This window comes from Diadema antillarum, unplaced genomic scaffold (assembly GCF_040938485.1).
Source record: "Diadema antillarum isolate AM-2024a unplaced genomic scaffold, OU_Dant_1.0 scf00000091, whole genome shotgun sequence".
In the NCBI taxonomy this organism is placed as follows: Eukaryota; Metazoa; Echinodermata; class Echinoidea; order Diadematoida; family Diadematidae; genus Diadema; species Diadema antillarum.
The window spans coordinates 1,654,899-1,676,994 of record NW_027270980.1 but is presented as its reverse complement, the minus strand read 5'-3'; the positions used below and the strand labels follow the sequence as shown (position 1 = coordinate 1,676,994).

The window sequence follows — 22,096 nt, the reverse complement described above, 5'->3', positions numbered from 1 at the left end:
CCACAACCTTAAGAGTAATGCACAGTTTGCTAAATCTTAAACAGGCATGCAGCTGCTCAGATCATTTCATTCTGTTTTTTACATGAAATTTGAACTTGACAGCCATGCAAATAAATATATTTTTTCTAGGTTAATGAATACAGTTATGAACAGCTACTCAAATTTTCTTTCACCATCATGGAAAAAAACAAAAACTATCTCTCTTGATTATTGCTGTACATTACATATGTAGTACAAAATGCATGAAAATAACATTACATTTTCATATCATTACATTTCCTACAATAAGAACCCAGGTATGAGAACTCGTTGAGACTGCCCTCCCCATCCCCCTGCCAAAGAAAGGTAGATGTATTTGTTATATAAAGCATCCAAAAGGTTTTTATAGTATTAAGTTACCATTCATTCTATCAAACTGCAAGTATACAAATTAATGCACATACAAGGCACTAACTTATGCACAGTAAAAGTATCTACACTCTGATGCATAAATCTTCACTCATAGAAGAGTGGGGTGTCACTCCACACCACAAAAGACTTTCACTTGCACCCCTCATTACCTAAGAATGGCCTGAGATTGAATTGGGCACTCGAGCAAATACTTGAAACCATCTTAAACACTTCCTCTCAAATTCTTATCAAGTTCAGCAGTTTTAACTTATATTGTTCTTGTACTTGTAAGCACAATAGGAACCTATCATCACATTTATTTCAACCATGCTAAATTTTGAGAAAATCAGTTTTGAAGTTTGTATGCAACCTACCATGCAGGAGATAAAGCATTCAAACACTATGATCTCAATTCACAAAGGTAGTTTAGATCTAATTCATGGAATATGCACATTTTTACTGTTCAACTGTAATCCTGAATGCATGCCAACATGTGCATGTGTGTGCCGTTTTTGGACCACAGACTAAATCTAAACCAAAGATTTGACTCTAACTGCCTAGAGTTGGGCCCATTGGGTCCATTCAAAAACCCACAGCAACTTGCTTCACAAGAGAAAAATTATAAAAAGTGTAGAATTTGTTATCATTTTAGGCTGCTATTTGGACCAGAAGAGAATATAAATCCTTGGAGTTTGTGAACAAATATCAAATATCAATTTAGTTTTCTGTGACTTTATTGGGTAACAGGGTGCTGGAAGGCTCTTGTTTGAGAGGGAAAAGCAAAGTGCATTGCAAATAAAGAGTTTGAGCACAGCCTTTGAATACACAAAATTTCAAAAGCAATAAATCACTGTTATTGCTGGATTTCCAAATCTGGAAAAGGATTCTATTTTTCAGCAATTTTTTCACATTTCTTGCTGAAGGATTTGTGAAAAATAGAACTAAGCAAATGTAAAGGCACCATTCCACTAAAAAATAGGAGGTGGGGATGAAAAGGAAAGTAAAATCAACCAATCAAAGTTAGTCCTGCAAATCACTGTGTTCTCAGACAGCATCTTAAAACCTCTTTAAAGTAGTCTCTTGAGTTACAGTCATGAGCCAAACAAGTTATCTTGTTGAACAGGGGACTTGAATTTCATAACAGACCCTACGTATACTGTTTAAGGGAATATGAAACCCAAATACATGTGAATTGAGTGAATGAAGCAATATTGGTAGAACATCAGTGCAGTTTAAAGGAAATCTGACAATCTGTTGACAAGTATAAAGAAAATATAAAGAAAATTCAACACATGTTATTTTGGCTGACATAATGAAAGAACACTTGATTTACCTCTTTCAGAAAGCAGGTGGAATTGAATTGAATTTAAATATCTTATCATCATCCTTTAACATAAGTCAGTAACAAGTCACGGAATGTGCTCTTTTATAAAAAAACAAAAACAAAAAACGAAATGTTGGGGAATTCTCTGTACATTTTCTTCATTGTTGTACATGCATAACATTACAACCTCTTAAAGTCTTCTCATCCAGTGATGGCGTCACCAAAACTTTAAAAACCCTTCCTCAAACTTCGCTGATGCATTCAACTAATATTGCTTCATTCACTCCATCCACAAGTTCATCTGGGTTTCAATCCCCTTTATAACATGGCCACATTTATTCCTTTTTGCCAGCATTTCAGGCACATGGAAGTACAGTCCAACCTCTGTTATCCGGCCACATCAGGACCAATGCCCGTCCATATAAGTGGTTTGGCCAGATATGGGAGAAACAATGCTTGTGAACATGTATACATGTACCTGTCGACCCAGTGGTACATACAGTTAAGTAGGTAGTGTGCACAGCAATAGCGGTGTAATCTGTGCAAACCAACTTAAAATCATCATGCATCTATTTCGCAAATTGAAACATTCAAATGTATAATTTCACAACATGTATCTGTAGGGAATATCAAGGTAAATTGTTTGAGTGTTGTAGGAGTTTTTCAATGAGTTTGAAATCACTTTATTTTTGTCTTCACACATGAATACGAGCAGATGGTAGCGAAATCCTCATAAGAGATGGCCAGATAATCGAGGTCGGACCGTACAAAGCTACCACAGCTATGAGGAATGTGTAAACATGAAAACTTTTTTTGAACTAATCCTGAAATTTTTTACTGCTATTTCTTCTTTTGTCTCTTCTCCAAGCCCGGCGTTGTCTGAGTACTGGAAGACTTCATCTTGCTTGGATTCGTCCTTTTTCTTCGCTCTGTCCGGCTAGGGGTGGACGTACCAGCTGCATCATGAAAGATAGAGAGATCGAATGGGTGGGAGGGCATTGGCCCCTCCTGATTCCCAATAGCACAATTTTGTTCCAATGTTATCTCTCCAACTCTTGAAAGGCCGTGGTGGCTGGTGGCCCTGGTGGCCCAGGGCCATCAAAGGTTGATGTCAGGCCACCAAAAATGAAAAAAATTATATCTTTTGGTGGCCCGATTGGGCAACTAAGTTTGAAATTGGCCTGTTATGTTTCCCTTTTATTTAAGGCTGTATCTCACCAATGGAAACGTCTCCGCGACATCTCCAACTTATCAGTCACAGCAGTTGCGGAGATGTCTCCAACATAAAAATGGCTTGCGGTCTCACCAAGGAGACGTCTCTGAGACGAGTTATGGCAGGTGTAAAAAAAATTCAAATATGAGGGAGCCATTGCAGGATCACCTGACTTGATCTAGGCAGGATGTCAGCACGCAGCCCCCCCCCCCCAAAAAAAAAAAAAAAAATTGAACATGTTTAAATTTCTTGCGACTAATTGGAGACTCCGTAATTTTCAGGAGACGTCTCCATTTTCAGGAGATGTCTTGGAGACGTCACGGAGATGTCTCTGCAACTAGCAAACTCTGGAGTCGCGAACTAGTTTCAAGCCTGGTGAGATACCCCCTTTAGCACCGCTACACTTCTTTTTCAAGCCACCAATATTTCCCCTTTAATTCTAAGTGTTCAGCCCTGCCATAGAATTAGTATCTGGGTATGCACACACTTATACACACACACACATACACACCATTAGCTGCTGTATAGTGAAAGTTTTGTGTCTCTCTGGATTTCTTTACCTCCTGCCACATTCTTTGGAGCTACACCTTTTCCAGTCTTCCCCGATGCCATATGTGACGACCTCGTGCCACCGCTCGCTGCCTTGGCTGCAAAAGCACACATGATCAAGAAATTGTTCAACAGCCTATCTGACCACAACCCCAAATGCCCAGTACTGTCTTGTAAATGACTTGGTGTTACTGGTATCACAGATGACAAGTGAAATATCATCAGAAAATTCAACACATTCTCACTTGTCTCAGGGGTGGATCCAGGAATTCTGTAAAGGAGAGGCGCCTTTGCGAAATGAAAGGGGGGGCACAAGAACACCACCCTATTTACCCACACCGATGAAAATCGGCAGGGGGTTATGTAAAGGGTTCCGTATGTTTGTTTGTTTGTTTGTTTGTTTTTTTGTTTGTTTGTTTGTTTGTATGTTTGTTTGTTTGTTTGTTTGTGTACAAGATAACAAGAGAACGGGTAAACGGATTTGCACGAAATGTTCAGGGAATGTTTGGATAATGACAGGAAAGAATCGATTAGATTTTGGTGATAATCGGTTGACCCTTGCAAATTCTGTGTGACCTTGAAGTTTTGACCCCATGGTATAGTGACCACTCCGAACATTTTCCGTTTCTTTGCGATTTTCCGCTACCATACAAATATGGCGCGCCATTTGATCAATAATGCCGATTAACTGTTCATCGCCGAAAAACACTGTTTATCGGCGATAAACAGTGTTTATCGAACGAAAAACACTGTTTATCAAGTGATAAACAGTGTTTATCGAGAAAAACTATGTTTATCGACCAAGTGATAAACAGTGTTTATCGAGGAAAAACTATGTTTATCGATCGACCGATAAACAGAGTTTTTTGTGATAAACACTGTTTATCGACCGCCGATAAACGGTGTTTATCGAGAAAAATTCAGATTATCAGTTGATAAAGGTGTGATAAACAGAGCTTCATCTTGATAAACAGAGTTTATCGCTCGATAAAGTGTTTATCGCTGATTAACAGTGTTGTTGGTCGATCGGCGCGCCATATACAAAAGCGTATCTCCCAAACGATCCGACTTCGCTGCATGCAACTCTGTTCGTAAGACGATCCAACTTCGCTGCTCAACACCATTCGTAAGAATTTCGAAATTTACGTTTATTTGAGGAACTATGTCCTTCTTGATTTATGAAAGTTCGGGGTTCGCTCTCCGTCGTCACAAACTGTCCCGTATTTGGTGATTTTTCAAATTAACATTGATTCTTTTTTTGTTTGTTTGTTGGAGGAGCATTCCTCAATCATGAAATAATTTTGCTCGGTCCCAGTCACACTGCACGATATGCGCACTCATTGTCAATGCGTGTTCAAGGCCGGTGAAAATGCATCGCGCTCTACCCTGTTGACGCAAAATTGCATCGCGGACGTTGCGGCGCTCGTTGGTGACCGAATACTGGTGCAGTAGATATTTGCATTCAACCCTTGCATTGAATAATTGCCGTAGGGGGCTAATTGCCCAGGGGGTACGTAAATTTTGTTTTTCTTTTTACCCACGCTGATGAAAATCGGCAGGGGGTTATGTAAAGGGTTCCGTATGTTTGTTTGTTTGTTTGTTTGTTTGTTTGTTTGTTTGTTTGGTTTTTTTGTTTTTTGTTTGTTTGTTTGTTTGTTTGTGTACAAGATAACAAGAGAACGGGTAAACGGATTTGCACGAAATGTTATGGGGATGTTTGGATAATGGCAGGAAAGAATCGATTAGATTTTGGTGATAATCGGTTGACCCTTGCAAATTCTGTGTGACCTTGAAGTTTTGACCCCATGGTATAGTGACCACTCCGAAAATTTCCCGTTTCTCACTTTGCGATTTTCCGCTACCATACGAAAACATAAAACTCCCAAACGATCCGACTTCGCTGCTCAAATGTTCGTAAGAATTCCGAAATTTACGTTTAGGCCTAGTTGAGGGACTATGTCCTTCTAGATTTATGAAAGTTCGTTCTCCGTCATCACAAACTGGCCCGTATTTTGATGATTTTTCAAATTAACATTGATTGTTTTTTTCATTGGAGGAGCATTTGCTCGGTCGCAGTCACACTGCACGATATGCGTGCTCAATGTCAATGCGTGTGCAAGGCCGCTGAAAATGCATCGCGCTCTACACTGTTGGTGCAAAATTGCATCGGGGACGTTGCGGCGCTCGTTGGTGGCCGAATACTGGTGCAGTAGACATTTGCATTCAACCCTTGCATTGAATAATTCCCGTAGACACTAATCATAGGGGTAATTGCCTAGGGGGTACATACATTTTGTTTTTCTTTTGCGCTTTTGTGGATACAATCGTACCATCAAAGATCGTACACTCATACGACCTTTGATATCATCACACTCTCGGCTTGCTATAATCAAAATATCCCGCAAGAAAACGGCGTATTTCTCGATTTTTAGCGCTTTTTCCGCGACCCGTCGCGTAGACAATACTCTTAAAACTGGACTTAATTCGCGCGCGCTTGGAAAAGTTCCGATTCTGCACTTTTGACTGTGGAATTTGGGATTTTCGATGGATTTTTGGAGGAGACTTGAGGACTTTCCTGTACGTGAATGAGTGTTAATACCGTATGTGTAATGATGTGATTTGCGTGTGATGTGACTGTAGAACCAAAGATCGTACACTTCAGTGTACGATCTTTGGTAGAACTCACTGGCTGGTGATAAAGCACACTGGCAATTAAGTGGCCGAATTCTGGTAGATGACCGAATGCACATTATGTTTACCCCAACTTTGTACTTAGGCGTGGGTCTGCCGCCTTTGACGGCCCCTCTCTAGTTTTTTTTCCTTTTGTTTTCACCAAAAATAACTGATCCGCCACTGCTTTTCTGGCATAATATTAGAAGACTTGCTTCTCTCAGAAGGAAGAGGGAATAACATCACCCTTAACGTAAGTCATAAATCAAGGGAACATATACAAGTCCTTTTCCAAAACAAAAACAAAATGGGATTTTGTGAAATGCTCTTTATATTACCTTCACTTGTTCTACGCATGATGACATCACAAAGTGAAATAGTCTTCTCATTTAGCGATGGCAGCACTGAAACTTAACAAATTTATTACTTTTAGGTGGATAGTTAGATTTCTGTCTAACTTTCACTGATGTATTCTACAAATACTGTATTGCTGTATTCACTCAATTCACACATATGTTAAAGGTGAACTTGTCATTTAAATACAATAAAACGGAGATCTTAGGACACATACTTCATCCGTAAAAACAAACAAACAAACAAACACACACAAATAAAAAAAAAAACATGTGCATTAGTCTTTGATTTTTTATTTTTGTGGATGCATGGGGGGGTGAGAAGATATCTTGTCATTTCTTTGACAAGTTTAATCTGTGAAAGCATAATTACATATGATTCAAAAAGATAATGGCAGTCTTACCCAAAGTTTTCTTCGGAGCTACTGTCTTTCTGGCAGGAGAGGGCGCGGCACCAGCCGGGCCTGCTGCATCACCCCTTGACTGTTTCCTGGCCCTGGTTTGAGATGTATCCTCCTTGGAGGGTTCCCTCTTTTTCTTTGCCGCGGCGGGCGCTTTTCGCGATTGGGCCCTCCCCCGGCCTGGAGACTGTGGAGCTCCATTCACAGCGGCCGACTGCGCCGCGCCAAAGTCAAAACAGGACCCTTCCTTGAAACCCTCCCTCTTCAGGACCTGCCGGCACAGCTTGCGCAGCTTGTTGTAGTCGGGTTCGGCCTCGTAACCCAGGTCAAAGGCGTGCTGGAAAAAGTCCCTGAGTTCAGCTGAGACCACAAGACGATGCAAAGTACATAAAGCAAGATGGAAGAGAAGTGCATGATGAGCTCCTGGGCGCCACAAGAGCTCTGGCTGGAAATCCAGCCATACTTCCAATGTTTTTGGTATGGTGTTTCCCCACGGTGAATATAAAAGTGATTGTGTCATAGTGACAGAGAAATCACAAAAGCGTGACACTCTTGAGGAAGCCCTGTTTACCTAACATGAAAGCATACATAGTTCCTAAGCAGCTGTAAATCACTTAGGGCATATATTGCCAGCAACAAACAACCTGCTGCATTGTTTTATTCCAAGTCACAACACAGAGATACAAAAACGTCCTTGAAACAAGCATTCTCAATAGCTGTATGTACAGCTACTTACAATTTGTAGCTTCATGATGCGGGTTCCATGAATCACTAATGGAAGGATAGTATGGTACTTAAACTTTGAGTCAGGGAAAAGATTTGTGGCAGTTCAAGTTATCTCAGGTCCGTATAGACAAGCTATAAACCAGAGAGGTTACGTAGCTTTTGAAATAGCAAAGAGTGGCTAAAAATTTTGTGGGTGACACATTATTTTCTCTAGCGACAACTGCTCCGGTCTTATTTTCTCCAAGGACTTTATAGGGTTAGGGTTTTGATAGGTTTTTAGGTCTCGTTTGATGTGAGAATTAGGATTAGGGTTATACAATGTATTTGTGGATAGAATTTATGTCTGGCGTAGCATGCAGATACATTGTATTTCATGGGAGCAATTGTTGCAGGAGCATATGTCATGGAACCCACAAATGGAGTGACAGCAATAGACCGGAATAGAGAATACGACTAGATGACTTACCTGGGTATGATGCACCTGCAAAACAGGTCTCCAGGAGGCTTCTTATATCCTTAGAGTATCTGCAAAGAGTCAATGTGACCAGTGTAAGAGTCAAGCTGGCAATGACAGACACATTCCACAATAGACAGAGTCATATCTGCCCCCAATAATATTAAAGTGAGCAGGTACGAGAAGGCTACATAATTCATTGTGTGCCCAGAAGAATGATTAAAAAGCATGCTATTCAAGGAAGGTGTGCCTGAAAGGACGATGCGTGTATGAACGGGAGGCGCATATTATATTAATGGGGCTTGCCAGCATTTGCATCATTTTTCTTCTTTCCGGCATGTGACAAATTTATTGGAAATTTAACACCAATGAAGAACAATGCAATGTTGGAACATGACTTGGTTGTACAAGGAATCACTGACAGCAGTCAGTCATACTTCCAGCATTTACAGCCAGGATTTATACAGAGGTAGATAGATACATAGATATAGATTGATATAGATATATAGATAGATAGATAGATAGATAGATAGATAGATAGATAGATAGATAGATAGATAGATAGATAAATAAATAAATGAATAAATAAACAAATAAATAAATAAATAAATAAATAAATAAATAAATAAACAAATAAATAAATAGAGTGAGAAAGAGGGAGGAGGTTTGCCCAGTAAGGAAGAGCTTAAGCGTTTGCTTTCACTTCAAAGTGACTAGAAAATGGAAAGTGAAGCACTCACTTCACTTTTTGAGTCATGACGTAGTTCAGATCAGTGAGTTTGTCCTCCCATGGCAGCTTGGCACACAACCACTGCAGCATCACGTAGGCCAGAATCTGAATATCGCCACGGCGAGATGGGGCTGGAATTAATGGAAAAGGAGGAAAAGGTTTTGGGAGAATGGATTGTCGTCCTTTTAGCTGTGACTTCCATACATTACGTTCATAAACATAACACAATAAATCAGCACGCACAATGAGAGCATTCAGGCATTTGAAAATGTCAGTACTAGTAAGATTTGACAGCATATTTCTTTCAGTCATCATGGAAACCATGTATGTTACCTGTGAACTTTTATGCACAGGTAACCATGAATAAATCATTATCATTCTATGAGTCAGAAAAAAGGGTTGACTTGTTCCAAGTGCATACCTTACCAATCCAGGACAGCAACTTTTTCCAATGCATCGCTGCACAAATCAAATTCTACGCATCATGTTTGTGGCAAAACATTCATCATGTGCTGAACAAATAGCCTGCATTAAAGTTATAAAGTCTAACTTGATGTGACTTGCAAACTGCCACTGTACAATGCTACACATTCCAAAGTCACAGCAAACTCATGAACATCTTGTTTTTCATGGAGACTACTACAGTTATGAACCACTTTTCCCTAAATATTGTCACAACAGAGGTCTGTATATGAAGGTCTTTACTGTACAAAACATAATGATCTAAAACTGATTACAGTAAGAGAAGCTATTTTTTCCTATTTCCAAAGGGGTAATAAAAAGAACTCTTATGGACACTGTTGTGAGGTCTGGTTATTTGCTATATCAATAATCTTTTTTTTTTCTTCTTCTAATTCAAAGAAAGGAAAAAATCATTGCTTCATAGTTATTTCCAGAGATTTGGGCACTAAGATGTGACTTGTCACATGTTACTGTATGTTTATACCCTGCACTCACTGCAACGTCAACAGGATAGAATAGCTGATATGAAACACGTGTGCTTATTTTCCAATAACATCTACACAAAGAACAAATAGCCTGCATTAAAGTTATAAAGTCTAACTTGTACTCACAGAATGGGCCTACACTTCACTGCCTAGTTTATATCTGGGAAATATCTGTTGAAGATTTGAGAGTTTCTTGCACTTGTGACTAAATATACAAAAATGCACGCCTGCACAGTCAACTTGAGCTATTAATTCATCATGAATATGAGCTCCTTTGCAACATCAAATTGCACCTTATTTCATACAAATGCACGTATAGTTCTCTTAATGAAGAGAAGATTTTCACTTGCAGTATTCTGCCCCATATACCCTTATCCTGTCAAATGATCATCATTTCAGATCACAGTCTTTTCAGATGAAACATGTTTTTAATGCTTGTTCTCAAGTGAGACGTTGAACAGCAAATCTTAATTCAACCTTGCATTGACCAATCTCAAAGAATGCATGTCAGTTTCTCTTGTTCCTTTTAACGCTTTTGTCTCTACACAACGAATAACACACTTTATGGTAACGGCGCGACGCTGACATACCAACTCCTTTGTGGGCATCAATGCTAGTAAACTCTGGTGTACCGTTGTGACCCTTCCGAGGGTCTTCCTTATAATCTTTGTGTTTTCCTTCGGGCCTGAAGCGGCTCGCCAGACCAAAGTCAACGAGGAACACCTGGGTGAGAGGATACCAGGAAAAGTATAAAGTATCATACAATAAAATGTATCAATTCATAGAAAAAAAAAAAACCTGTGTTAATAGAAAGATAATAATAATGATAATGAATAACATTTATATAGCGTAAATACTGATGTTTCTAAGCACATCGATCCGGGAAAAAAAAAAATAATAATAATTTTTTTAAAAAAGTATGACATTAAAATAAAATACAGCAATATGTAAATATAAGTATTATGATAAAGATCTTTCATTACAAACAGCTGTTAATAAACTGTTACTATGTTAACCATGTTAACCCGTTAATTGTAGCTGGGGGGGGGGGGGCACCTTGGAGGCTCATCTCTGGATTTTTTCCCCCCACTCTCTTGCAATAGCCTCTTCTTTCACCTTCCATCTTTCAAAACTTTCTTCTTTGTAATCTTCTGCGCATTTTGATTCCAAGTCTGTCGGGGGTTGGGCACACAGTTTGGGTGGCAGATTGCCATCACTGGTCACATGTCTACCAAATCATGCATTTCAGACATTTTGTAATTTGTTTTGCTATGCAAAGTGAGATGTCCACTTCTCCAATTTCATAAATCCTGGTGCAAATTGTGATAATCCCATCAAATGCTTCACAAATTACTATGAGGATCAATGACTATGAGACTATGACATAAGATACTTAGGCACGACCACATTTGTGATGATTTCCATCAATTTTGCCACAAGTGTGAATTTGTGGATGCACATGGATACTGAGAAATGGTTAGACAAATGAATTGAAGCTGGTAATGATAGATAAAAAAACAAATATTACTGTATTAGAAAACTGGGTATTTGTTCTCACTTTGTTTTGGTCTCTGCCATCCAAGCCAAGGAGTAGATTCGCACTCTTGATGTCTGCATGGGCATATTCACGGCAGTGTAAGTACTCCAGGGAGTCAAGCTGGAATGCAAAGTGACAGAAAGTAAGAACATCGGGTTAAAAGAAGAAAAAAATAGAACAATAACTAGAAATGTCGCTATGGCGACTGGTATGCCTCCGCAATAATGCATTCATTCTCCTAATAGGTCTAGATAGTACATGTGGACAATGTGTGATTACATTTTCACAAAACTGGCAAAATAATGAAATGACAAGTTTGTCACAAATGTGTTGAATGTTCACCTTCCTTGACCTTGGTTTAATTGGATGAATAGGAGAGCATGTATTTGGGGATTTAAGGACTTTAACTTGACTTTGACCCATTCATACATTTATGCATTCAGTAATTTTCATGGTACCGGTATGGAGAAAAAGTGCAATTTCTGTACTGAATAGTAAATTGTTACCATGTTCATCTGGCCTTTGACCCTAAAATTCATAAGATAATCACGTTCAGGTAGAACATGCATAAATATGCAGTAAGTTCCACGATAAATTGAGCCACTTCCGAGATATGGAGGAAAAAGTTAGTTCAGCACTTTCACTTGATCTTTGACCTTTTGACCTTTGAGGCAAAAAAAAAAAACTCTCTAGAGAATTTCTATTAGGTTACACATGCATACACCAAGTGTACAAAAAAAAATAATAATCCTGCTGGCATTGCATGAACATGAGGGAAATAGTAAAATTTTGAAGTGTTGCACTTGACCTTTGACCCCTGACCTTTGACCCCATGAACCCTACATTCTCTAGATAATCACTGCCAGTCAGTACATGTATATACTATGTTCCATGAAGATACCTTGAACAATTTTCCAATTTACAGAGAAAAAAAAAGCAGTTTTAATACTTTTACTTGACCTTTTGACCTTTGACCTTTGACCTCATGACCCAAACTTTCACCAGAGAATCTAAATTGGGTAATACATGTATACACTAAGTTTCAAGAAAATATCTTCAGGCATTGCATATATATGGTGGAAATAGTGAAATTTTATGGATTTGACCTTGACCTTTTGACCTTTGACCTTGAGCACGTGCACCCACAAGTTGATAGGCACAACTTCACCCCCTAATACACATACATGCCAAGTTTCATTAGGATACCTCAACAGGTTTTGATAGTTACCTTGTCCACAAAATTCATTACGGATGGACGGAAAGACGGACGGACGGACGGACGGACGGAAGGACGGACGGACGGACAACCCGAAAACATAATGCCTCCGGCACCACTTCGTGGCGGAGGCATAAAAAATAAGTAAACACAGAGGAACAAAGAGAGAGAAAATAGAAGCATAACTTACTGACATCATAGCTGCATGATCAGGACAACTAATTCTGAAGTGCTTAGGAATGCAGTATTAGTTTGGTTGATTTAGTGGTGGTCAGACATAAACACGAAAACTCTCACTTGGTGTTCAACTCTCACTTGGTGTTTCCATTTTACTTCTTTGGATGGTACAATTACCAAGCGTATCATATGCAGTGAACTTGAACATTGAAGTTACAATAACAACCACAGGTACACAACATGTTTCTACATATCCTATCATTTACATTTCACTGTGAACCAATGACATCATGATGTCATTTACTGTACATTCCTATCAATAACATCGTTTCCATGAAAACACATGGTATTCTACAATGTAAGATGCAATACAGTGTAGGTTCTTAGTTTTTGTTTGTTGTTGATGTTCCTCACCACCTTAACATCTTTTTCATAAATAGGCATACTCTTACAAAGCCACTATCTTAATATCCCTATAAATGTGCATTTAAATAAGTGGTGTTCAAAATGCATCTTTAATGGAGGGGGCAAGGGAAGGGAGAGAGGAGTTGGGGAGAAATAGAAGAAGAAGAAGAAGAAGAAGAAGAAGAAGAAGAAGAAGGCAAATAGAAGGAGAGGAAGAGGAGAAGAAGAAGGAGGAGGAGGAGATGGAGGGGGAGGGGAGATGACATGGCATTTCTGACCTTAAATCTGTGGAAGATCTTACCACAAGTCTAACAAAGGTAAGAATAGAGGAACCAACCACTGGTCTACAAATTGAGGTGAAGCAGCGTAACTATGCCCTTGTGTTATAGGATTTACTATCTTCATTCACAATATCTAAATATGATTCTTTGACAGCATACTAAAAATGCAAAAGTCATTTCAGCGTAACAATGTGGAATCGTTTGACTGCTCATTAATTATATCAACCAATGCAGCATTTGTGATTACAGAGATTTGACTATCAGGAAAGTGCATTAACATTCCTATTTTGTACTTGATGTTCCAAATATTCATTTTACTTTGGTTTGCTGCAAGCATGTCTAGGTTAATTCAGGTAATAAATGGTGCCATTTCAAAAACCTGTTCTACCAAAAAAGGAAAGAAAGAAAGAAATGGCTCCTAATACAAAAGACCCCATATTTTTTAAACAAGACATATTGTAAATAGATAGTGACCAATCATGGCGGGGGGGGGGGGGGGGGGGGGGGGAATACATGAGTTTGGCCAAGTAGTTCCAACTTGCAGGTTAAAGAAAACTGTAAACTGCCATTGTAACAAAGAAACATATCATTTGATTTCAAAGCCTGACTTTGGAACAACACAAGGAGTCAAGAATGACTCACGGTATATTTAATCAAGTGTATGCCTGCACACCTATCCTTGTAGAAAAAAAAAAAAGGAGGTGCATGCCTATAGCTTTTAACCAGAACGATCTTCTCTGGAGCAAATTGGGTTATCTGGTTGTCAATTATATCCCTTCATCAGAGCAGAAGAAGCAGAAGCTTTTAATATAAATCATTAATACATCTCGATGCTTTTAATCACACATGTCCACTAATGTAATAGCATACTTATTCCGTCTCTCTGGCCGAGTCTTGGTTACAAGAAAGTATTTGGGCAAAAAACAATACTCTTCTAAGGATCAACTCACAATCTGCAGGGCCAGGGCGAACACTGTCTTTGGCTTGAACCTCTTGCTGGCGGCCAGGTACCTCTTCCAGATGTCTTCCCCGAAACGTTGCATCACCAGGAAGCGATACTTGACATCCCCATGCTGATGGGAGCCGCTTCCACAGAGCTTGGGCACACCAAGGTGGGACAACTTTTGCTTTTTCTGCCAGGCATCGACTGCATTTGAATTTATACATAGACAAGATGAATGTGTTGCTTTCATAACTAGGGTCATGTGAACCATTTGAAACATTATTCCAACCGATTTGTACACCTTGACCCTAGAGGTGATTTTTGCCACATTTCATTAGAATTAGACCATGGGTTTGAAAGAAGAAGTCAAACTTGTGAAAAGTCTACAGTCACACACAATACACATGATAATAACTGACAATCTATTTCCAGCTTGTCTTTGACGTTTTGGGACTTCACTAATATTCAAATTTGTTAGGTTTGGGGTCATACATGTTGTAGCTCAGAGCTGTGTAAAGTTCCTAAGAGCACACCACAATATTGCAAGAGCAAAGGCTATCAGAGAAAGTGCACTGACCTTTGACCTTGTCAGACTTAACCAATATCAGAACTTGACTGGCATCCTGGGTGATGTACCTGTGGTATGAGTTTTGTGGTTTTTGCTTAAAGCTGTGGAAAGTTATTGAGAGGATACCTCAATACTGTGACAGCCGGGCCTTACAGGAAAAAGTTAATCAACATTTTGACCTTTGAACTGTGGGAATTCACCAATATTCGAACTTGAGCAGCACTTTTAGGTGATGTAATGTACCTGTAATGTGAGTTTGGTGGTCAGAGCTCAGAGCCGTGGAAAGTCTTTGACAATACACCACAATACTATGTAGTTCAGTGCTTATTAGGTAAATTTCATTTACCATTTGACCTTTGACCTTGTGGGACTTCACCAACATTCAAACTTGACTGTCATCTTTAGGTAAAGTACCTGATTTGGGGGTTAAGACCTTTTCTATTCTATATTTCTCCCGTTGTTTGAAACTCAGGCAAGGGATTTTATGAAGATTTAATACCTTGCTCCGGTTGGGCAACTCTCTGGTAACAGTGCAGCTCGGTAAATAGAGGGCCATTTTCATGCGGTTCCTGAAAAAAAAAATTAAAGTGTTTTTGACGAGGTAAAGAACAGCCAACTGGTGCACAGAACAAACATATAACACAGTTCCTGTGGCTTTTCAAATCAAATAGACATTTAATGCTCAATCATCCCTGTGAACAAGTTGGAAGGGAATACAACTGAAAAAAAAACATACTGCTGGGTGACTAATTAAGCAGAGAATAAACAGCCCAGAAAGTTTTTTTTTTTCTTTTTAGACCCAAAGCATTGCCAATATTGTGATATTCTACCTGTGGTTGTGATGCTGCCACTTATCAGCTATCAGAGATGTTGTGTCTCAAGAACACTCTCAGTTCACATTTTGTTTCTATGATCACAAATTCTACTCAAAAGAAATTTCCTTTTCTTTCCAAAAGCTTTGATCTTCTAAATCTCCCTATATCCACAACATAAGAACTAAATGTGTGCTTCTGGAATACACATGCCTACAGAAAATGCTCTTGACAATGAATGTTGATAAAGCTGCAAGAAGATAATATTTTAAATTAAAAACATTTTCAGTATCACTGATTGGATGACACATATAGAAAAATCATAATAAAAATTGTACAAAATACTCACAATTTTCACAACATAGGGGGCATCAGCACTGACTTTTCCTGCACGATTGACATCAGCTGTGAAAGAGAATATGCGAGAAAATTTGTTGATTATGTGGCGCTGATCATTTCTGCTTTATTCATCTCTGCAGGTGAAGCCATCATATCATCACTCTAAAAAAAAAAGTGTCTCATCCAGTTAAGAAAATTAAAACGAAACACTTTAATGATATACAGATATAGACGGCTTTTCACACCATTGTTGATATCACTGCCCCACCTGAGAGATCTCAACCTCAATGCTATGACCCTTGCATTGAGTTGAGATTCATAAGGGTAACGATATCAACAATGCACTGAATAAAGGCAGTCTGTATCTGTTTCATATACCGGACAGAACCAAATACAAATTTTACTCCTTTGATCTCAACTGTGCTAGCCAGTTCATTTATCAGGCACTGCCCAAGACATTTGCACTGGGATTGCATCGCACAAGGGTTTTCTCTCCCACTACAGAAACTAAGCATTAAGCAGTGCACGCTAAGTACGTATAAAAAATGGGTAGTTTAGAATCGTGGTGTGGTTTAGTACTATGAGGCAGTTTGGTTCCTATGAAGCTGCAGGCACTTGTTGGATTCATGTCCTTGATTTCAACCAGAGAGAACTGAGGATTCATCAAAAGAGGTATACAGTCAAACCTGCCTTAGCGGCCACCTGTCTTTAGCGACCACCTGTCTATAGCGGCCACTGAAAAATCCCCCGGAGAGAAAAGCCCTGTTAAAGACCCTGTGTATGGCGACCACCTGTCTAACGCGGCCAGCGGTCACAAATTTTGTTTCCCGCGGTAGATTTTAACCTGTCTATACCGGCCAAAAACCCAATGGAGCCGTAGCCAACCCGATAATTCAGCATGTTTTTCTGCTTTGTAGCCATGCGGGCAACGTTCAGTGATCGCCACCGCTGCATTCATCCCTCATTCAGCCATGATAATGCCCTAGTGTTAAGCTTTCTTCACGATAATACACATACTACTGTGCAACAATTTCATATACACCGGCATGGTTTAATGCATGAAATACACGGTGTGTGCATACGTACACACATACATGTGCATGTAAGAATACGATGATACATGTACAGTACATGTAAGCAGTGCACACAAAGTTGGATTTAATACCTGTCTATAGCGTCCACCTGTCTATAACGGCCACTTTTTCCGTCTCCCTTGGGTGGCCGCTATAGACAGGTTTGACTGTACATGTATAATCAATATTATCATCAACACAATAAGGAATCATATGATAGTTGATCACACCATCATAACAATCATTATCATCATCATCATCTTTCATAACACATTATTATAGTTATTGATGTATACTCAGTGACATTTGTGGCCCGAATTCACGAAGGTGGTACAAATGAAACTATGGTTTAAACCATGGACAAAAACCATGAAGCGCCAAGTGTCGCATGGAATATTTCGTTACAAAGTCAGTGATTTCATCGATGAAATGATTATTTTGTAACAAAATGACATTTTGTAACTAAATGAACATTTCGTCCACGAAATGATAATTTCGTTAATGAAACGGTCATTTTGTCGACGAAATGACCAATTTCGTAACGAAATATTCCATGCGACACTTGGCGCGCCATGGTTTTTGTCCATGGTTTAAACAATGGTTTCATTTGTACCACCTTCGTGAATTCGGGCCCAAGAGCTTAGAATATAATTGAAGGTGGTAGGTAAGTGCACTACCTCTATAAATGAGTCCAAATCCTCCTTCCCCGATAGGGCCTCCAAGCTTCCACTCTTTCTTCCTGGTGTCCTTCAGAACTTCTCCTTCTGGGAGAGGCTTGGGCATTTGGTATGCCCTCTTGCGGCCTGCAGTACATTTATCCAATCACAAGACAAAATAGAAAGCTGATGGAGATACATGTACATTAGTAATGTAAATATCAACACTTCCTTGGATGATATTTCCCAATGCTCCTGATGTGTGTCTCTAAGTTTTGTCACTACCTGAGCTGTTTTATGACTTACTAGAATGTACACTATAACTGAAGAAAATCCCCAAAGCAAAAACAAAAGCCCTATACAACAAATGAAAAAGAAGGGGGGGGGGGAAAAACAGTTCGAAGACCAGTAGACATATTGACTATCAATGCAGAACAATGACGAAGACTACTCTGATGGACACTGAAATAATGAAACAAAAAATTGTAAATGATGCTAGTTTCCATAATTATAATTTGACTAAACAGGTTAAACACTGAAATGCACACCAATATTGCTTTATTGTTTGTTTGTGTTTATGTTTGTGTGTGTGTGCGTGTGCGAAGTGTATGACTAGAATACATATGTATGTAATGTAGCCCTACAGAGGTCCATAAATGTGTAATACATGGCAATCTTTTACTCACAAAGAATGATTGCAAACAAATTCAAACAATTAGGGAATCTGACCAGAAATATGTCTGAAAATGAGCAAAGAAAATGGAATCCATTATCTTTGCTTATTGTCATTCAGAGTATCCTTGGCCTTGCATTACAGCAAATCATAATTAAATTTCTTTGTCGCTTGATCCTAGACTTTTGTTGTTTTAACCCGTTGAGGACGAGTCCCGAGTATACTCGGGCAGGTGTCTATGGGAAATGCATGTTGTAGCAAAATCAAACTGTCCTCAACGGGTTAACAAGATGGCAAAGGAAAGGGAAAAAAGGCAAAAAATTACATAGAGCAGCAATTATATAAAGGTAACATTAACATCTAAAAATTTGTCATTCTCTGACGCCATTTGCAATAAGTTAAACGTGGTATTTGAAGTGACGTCACGCCCTAAGCAAAAAGAAAAAAAGAAAAATAAAGAAAACAATGGATCATAATTAAATTGTATATTAAAACCCCTACACACAGTACATTCAAGGTAGGTATAGTGAGGTACCCACACCTTGCCAGGGGCCCGAATGCCGTCACCCTGCTTAAAATTGTTACGAGTGCACTGAACAATAATTTATGCCTGGGACAGTGTCACTTGGCAGGACTACCACAACCAAGCAAATTATGGTGAAAACCGAAGAGTTTTTCACGAAAATCCGAAATTTTATTAGGAATATGTGTTATAACTATAAGTACAGCTCTTATCATTACGGTCACCCGCACGCATCTTTTACGTGCATGTCTATGGGAGCATCACGGTCACCCGCACACGTCTTTTACGTGCTTTGTCTAGACTACATGGTATGAGAGCGCGGGTGACGAGTTGCGGGCCCTAGGGTTCCTTAGCGCACAACTATTCCGCATCATTCGTGTTCGACGACGATAGCTGCAAATTTCGGGTGTCGATCAGCGAACATGTGATTCTATTGGAATCTTCAGCATTTTTCCTGTATCATGTGAGTGAGATTTCATGGAATTTCAGTGACAATGAATATGTGATTCAAATAAAAATGTATGCATAGACATTCACTATCCCGACGAGGTGCGGGTCACCCAAGTATTATACAGCACAGACAGTCACCTTTGGGAGGCATGGTGCCCTGTGTTCCTTCTGTAGGGTGGATGGCACAAACTCCAGTGTATCAGTCTCACTGCTACTGCTGCTTCAACTTCAAGCTTCAGGTGGTGATGCTGGATTGTGGCTTGCACTGACGTATGTTGACTTGTTGCACTTCTTGAAGTTGAACTGGATAAATAGACACGTAAAGCCTGATTAACCTGTTTCTTAGAAGTAATTACATGGACATCTGAGACCTAAAATTCTCCTGTAACATTTAGTCTTTAAATTTATCCATTTCTATAATTCTTCTACACACTACATCATGACTAAATTGTCAATCATCACATTACATTCACAGTCACACGAAGCAAAAAGTGTCAGTGTCACTGGTAAAGTGGTAACCGCAGCAGCGACCCCATACGGACAAATACGTACCGTAAAGGTTACTGTGTTACAGCGCCCCGCGACGGGGTTAGTAAAGTGGTAGTGTTAGTGTCAACTATTTCTAAATCTATGACCCAAAGTTGATGTGATTCGACTGATTTAATATCGCAAGTAAATTTAAACTAATTCAACTGTCGTCGGAGCAACATTCTACAAATGTACTCACAAGACGTCTATAAGGTCTACAGGCTTCGAAGTCGAGGCAGAATGAAAGAGGTTCTCAATTATATTGGGTTAAATAAAGAGCTGGCTAGCTGTGCATTTGTAACACATCCACAGAACCGGAATAGGCCTATGCAATTTGCTGGGCATTCTCTTCTCTGTCGTCGACGCCGCGCCGCGGATCAGAGGATGTCAACTTTCCCTCAGCACTCTTTTTTTACATAGCGCGCCTTCTTTCGCTGACCTAACAAAACAGGATAATCAGCGTTCATGACTATAAGGGTGCTCGAATGAAGGAGCCATCGAATAAAGAGCTTGTTTCATTGCAGATTGTCAAGTCGTCAATTATTTTTCGGGGAGAATTTGATGCACAGATCGTGTGACTGTTAGTACAGAACATCTGGCAAAAAAGACTACAGTGGGGAAGTCCAAGAGGCAGAATTCACAACGAACAACAATAACAAAGCCCTAAAAAAATGGTGAGACTTCGGTGGTGAGTGATCTGAGCTGAGCTGAGTGAGTAGTAAACTAACTGAGCTGAATATTTGATAAATGTATAGGTCTAATAAATTGGTAGAAGATACAGAATGAAAAGTGCATAACCTTGACTATTACTAGTCTAGTACTCTAGATGCTAGAAACTAAATCTATCCATCGTTGCAACTCGAAAATTGCTAACTGTTGTGTTAGAGTTTTATAGAGTCTGGTTAGACTTGAATTTGACCGAAAGATCGGTCTAAATTTACTTTGTTATATCTCAGATATCTGGTCGTCGGGGATAGGGGGGTGTTTCACAAAGCTGTTCTTAAAGTTAAGACGGACTTAAGAACGACTGGTGATCAGTTCTTATGTACTATAATTATCATCAGAATCTCAATAATTCAGCACAAGAACTGCAACTCAGTCCGGGAAACCCGCTCATCTTCATGAGGACCGCTCCCGCGTACGAGGACTGCCTCGCCTCATGAGGACCGCCCCCACGCCTCATGAGGCCCCCAGGGGCCCTATTCACTTCTTATTCATCTCACATCTGACGTATAAATTGTCGCAACTTTGCACAGTGATTTTTTGTTACAACACACACACATGTCCACTATCCATGATGAAAAGAAGAAAAAAATCCTGTCTGGTTTTTTTTTTCAAAAATCGAGTTTTAGTCAACCAATGCAGAGTGCCCATCAAAACATGGGCGCCAGCGTGTTCGCACAAGGCAAGACTGCCGCACCTAGCGGCCTGATCCGATTAGTCGGATCAGGCCGCTAGGTGATCTTATCCGCCTCCTACGGAGGAGAGTGATAACGTCAATAATACACCCAATAAAAGACTCCTCCGGACAGACTGATCTTTCTGTCTACGTGCAGCAGAGCATGCAGCGAGTAGAGGGTCTAGCTAGTGAGTAGTATTAGATAGCTAGATTAAAATTATTGGAGCTCCAGTTAACACTTCATGTTTGGTCCATGGTGTCATGCTGGGCAATTGTGCACTTTATAAGGCCTTCGGTACCTCATTTGCCGTATGTCAAGGTGATATCCCATGAACCACCACGCACCGAGCAGCTGGCAAGCTTCTCTTGCTGTATGGAATGCCGTTTGACAAGTGATGACATAATAATAGAATGAGAGATGAATCAAAACTGGATGAAAGCAAAGAAGATTAGGAAGGAAAGAAAGAATTATACAGGTTCAAAAGGAAATGGAGAAAAGGTTTCATTATAGAACAACACATAAGAAAAAGATATTGGGAGGATAGAAAGGAAACACCCTTGTAGTTGGAAGGAAAACAACCCATGAGAGAAACAAAGAACAATTAGGCAGAAAGTATAGACCTACAGTTAAATAGGAAATTTAAAAAGTTAGACAAGAGGAAAACCACAAAGAAACGATTGATGGGAAGGAAGAGTTTACAACCGCTCACGCAAGACTTGGCAGAGGAAAAGAGAAAAATTTTAGCTTTTCAACGACAC

At 39.5% G+C, this 22,096-nt stretch overlaps 1 protein-coding gene across 1 annotated transcript; it reads right to left on the bottom strand.

The window, feature by feature from the left end:
• Positions 1-237: 237 nt before the first annotated feature.
• On the bottom strand, positions 238-20,294 carry LOC139718221 (serine/threonine-protein kinase VRK1-like). Its single transcript, XM_071629700.1, has 13 exons — positions 20,138-20,294; positions 19,549-19,713; positions 17,786-17,911; positions 16,046-16,101; positions 15,384-15,453; positions 14,324-14,520; positions 11,316-11,414; positions 10,348-10,480; positions 8,821-8,941; positions 8,093-8,151; positions 6,904-7,260; positions 3,488-3,574; positions 238-2,670 (listed from the first exon to the last, which is right to left on the bottom strand). The coding sequence occupies exons 2-13, from the start codon at positions 19,559-19,561 to the stop codon at positions 2,555-2,557; spliced, it is 1,434 nt and encodes a 477-aa protein (XP_071485801.1). The 5' UTR covers positions 19,562-19,713; positions 20,138-20,294; the 3' UTR covers positions 238-2,554.
• Positions 20,295-22,096: the final 1,802 nt, after the last annotated feature.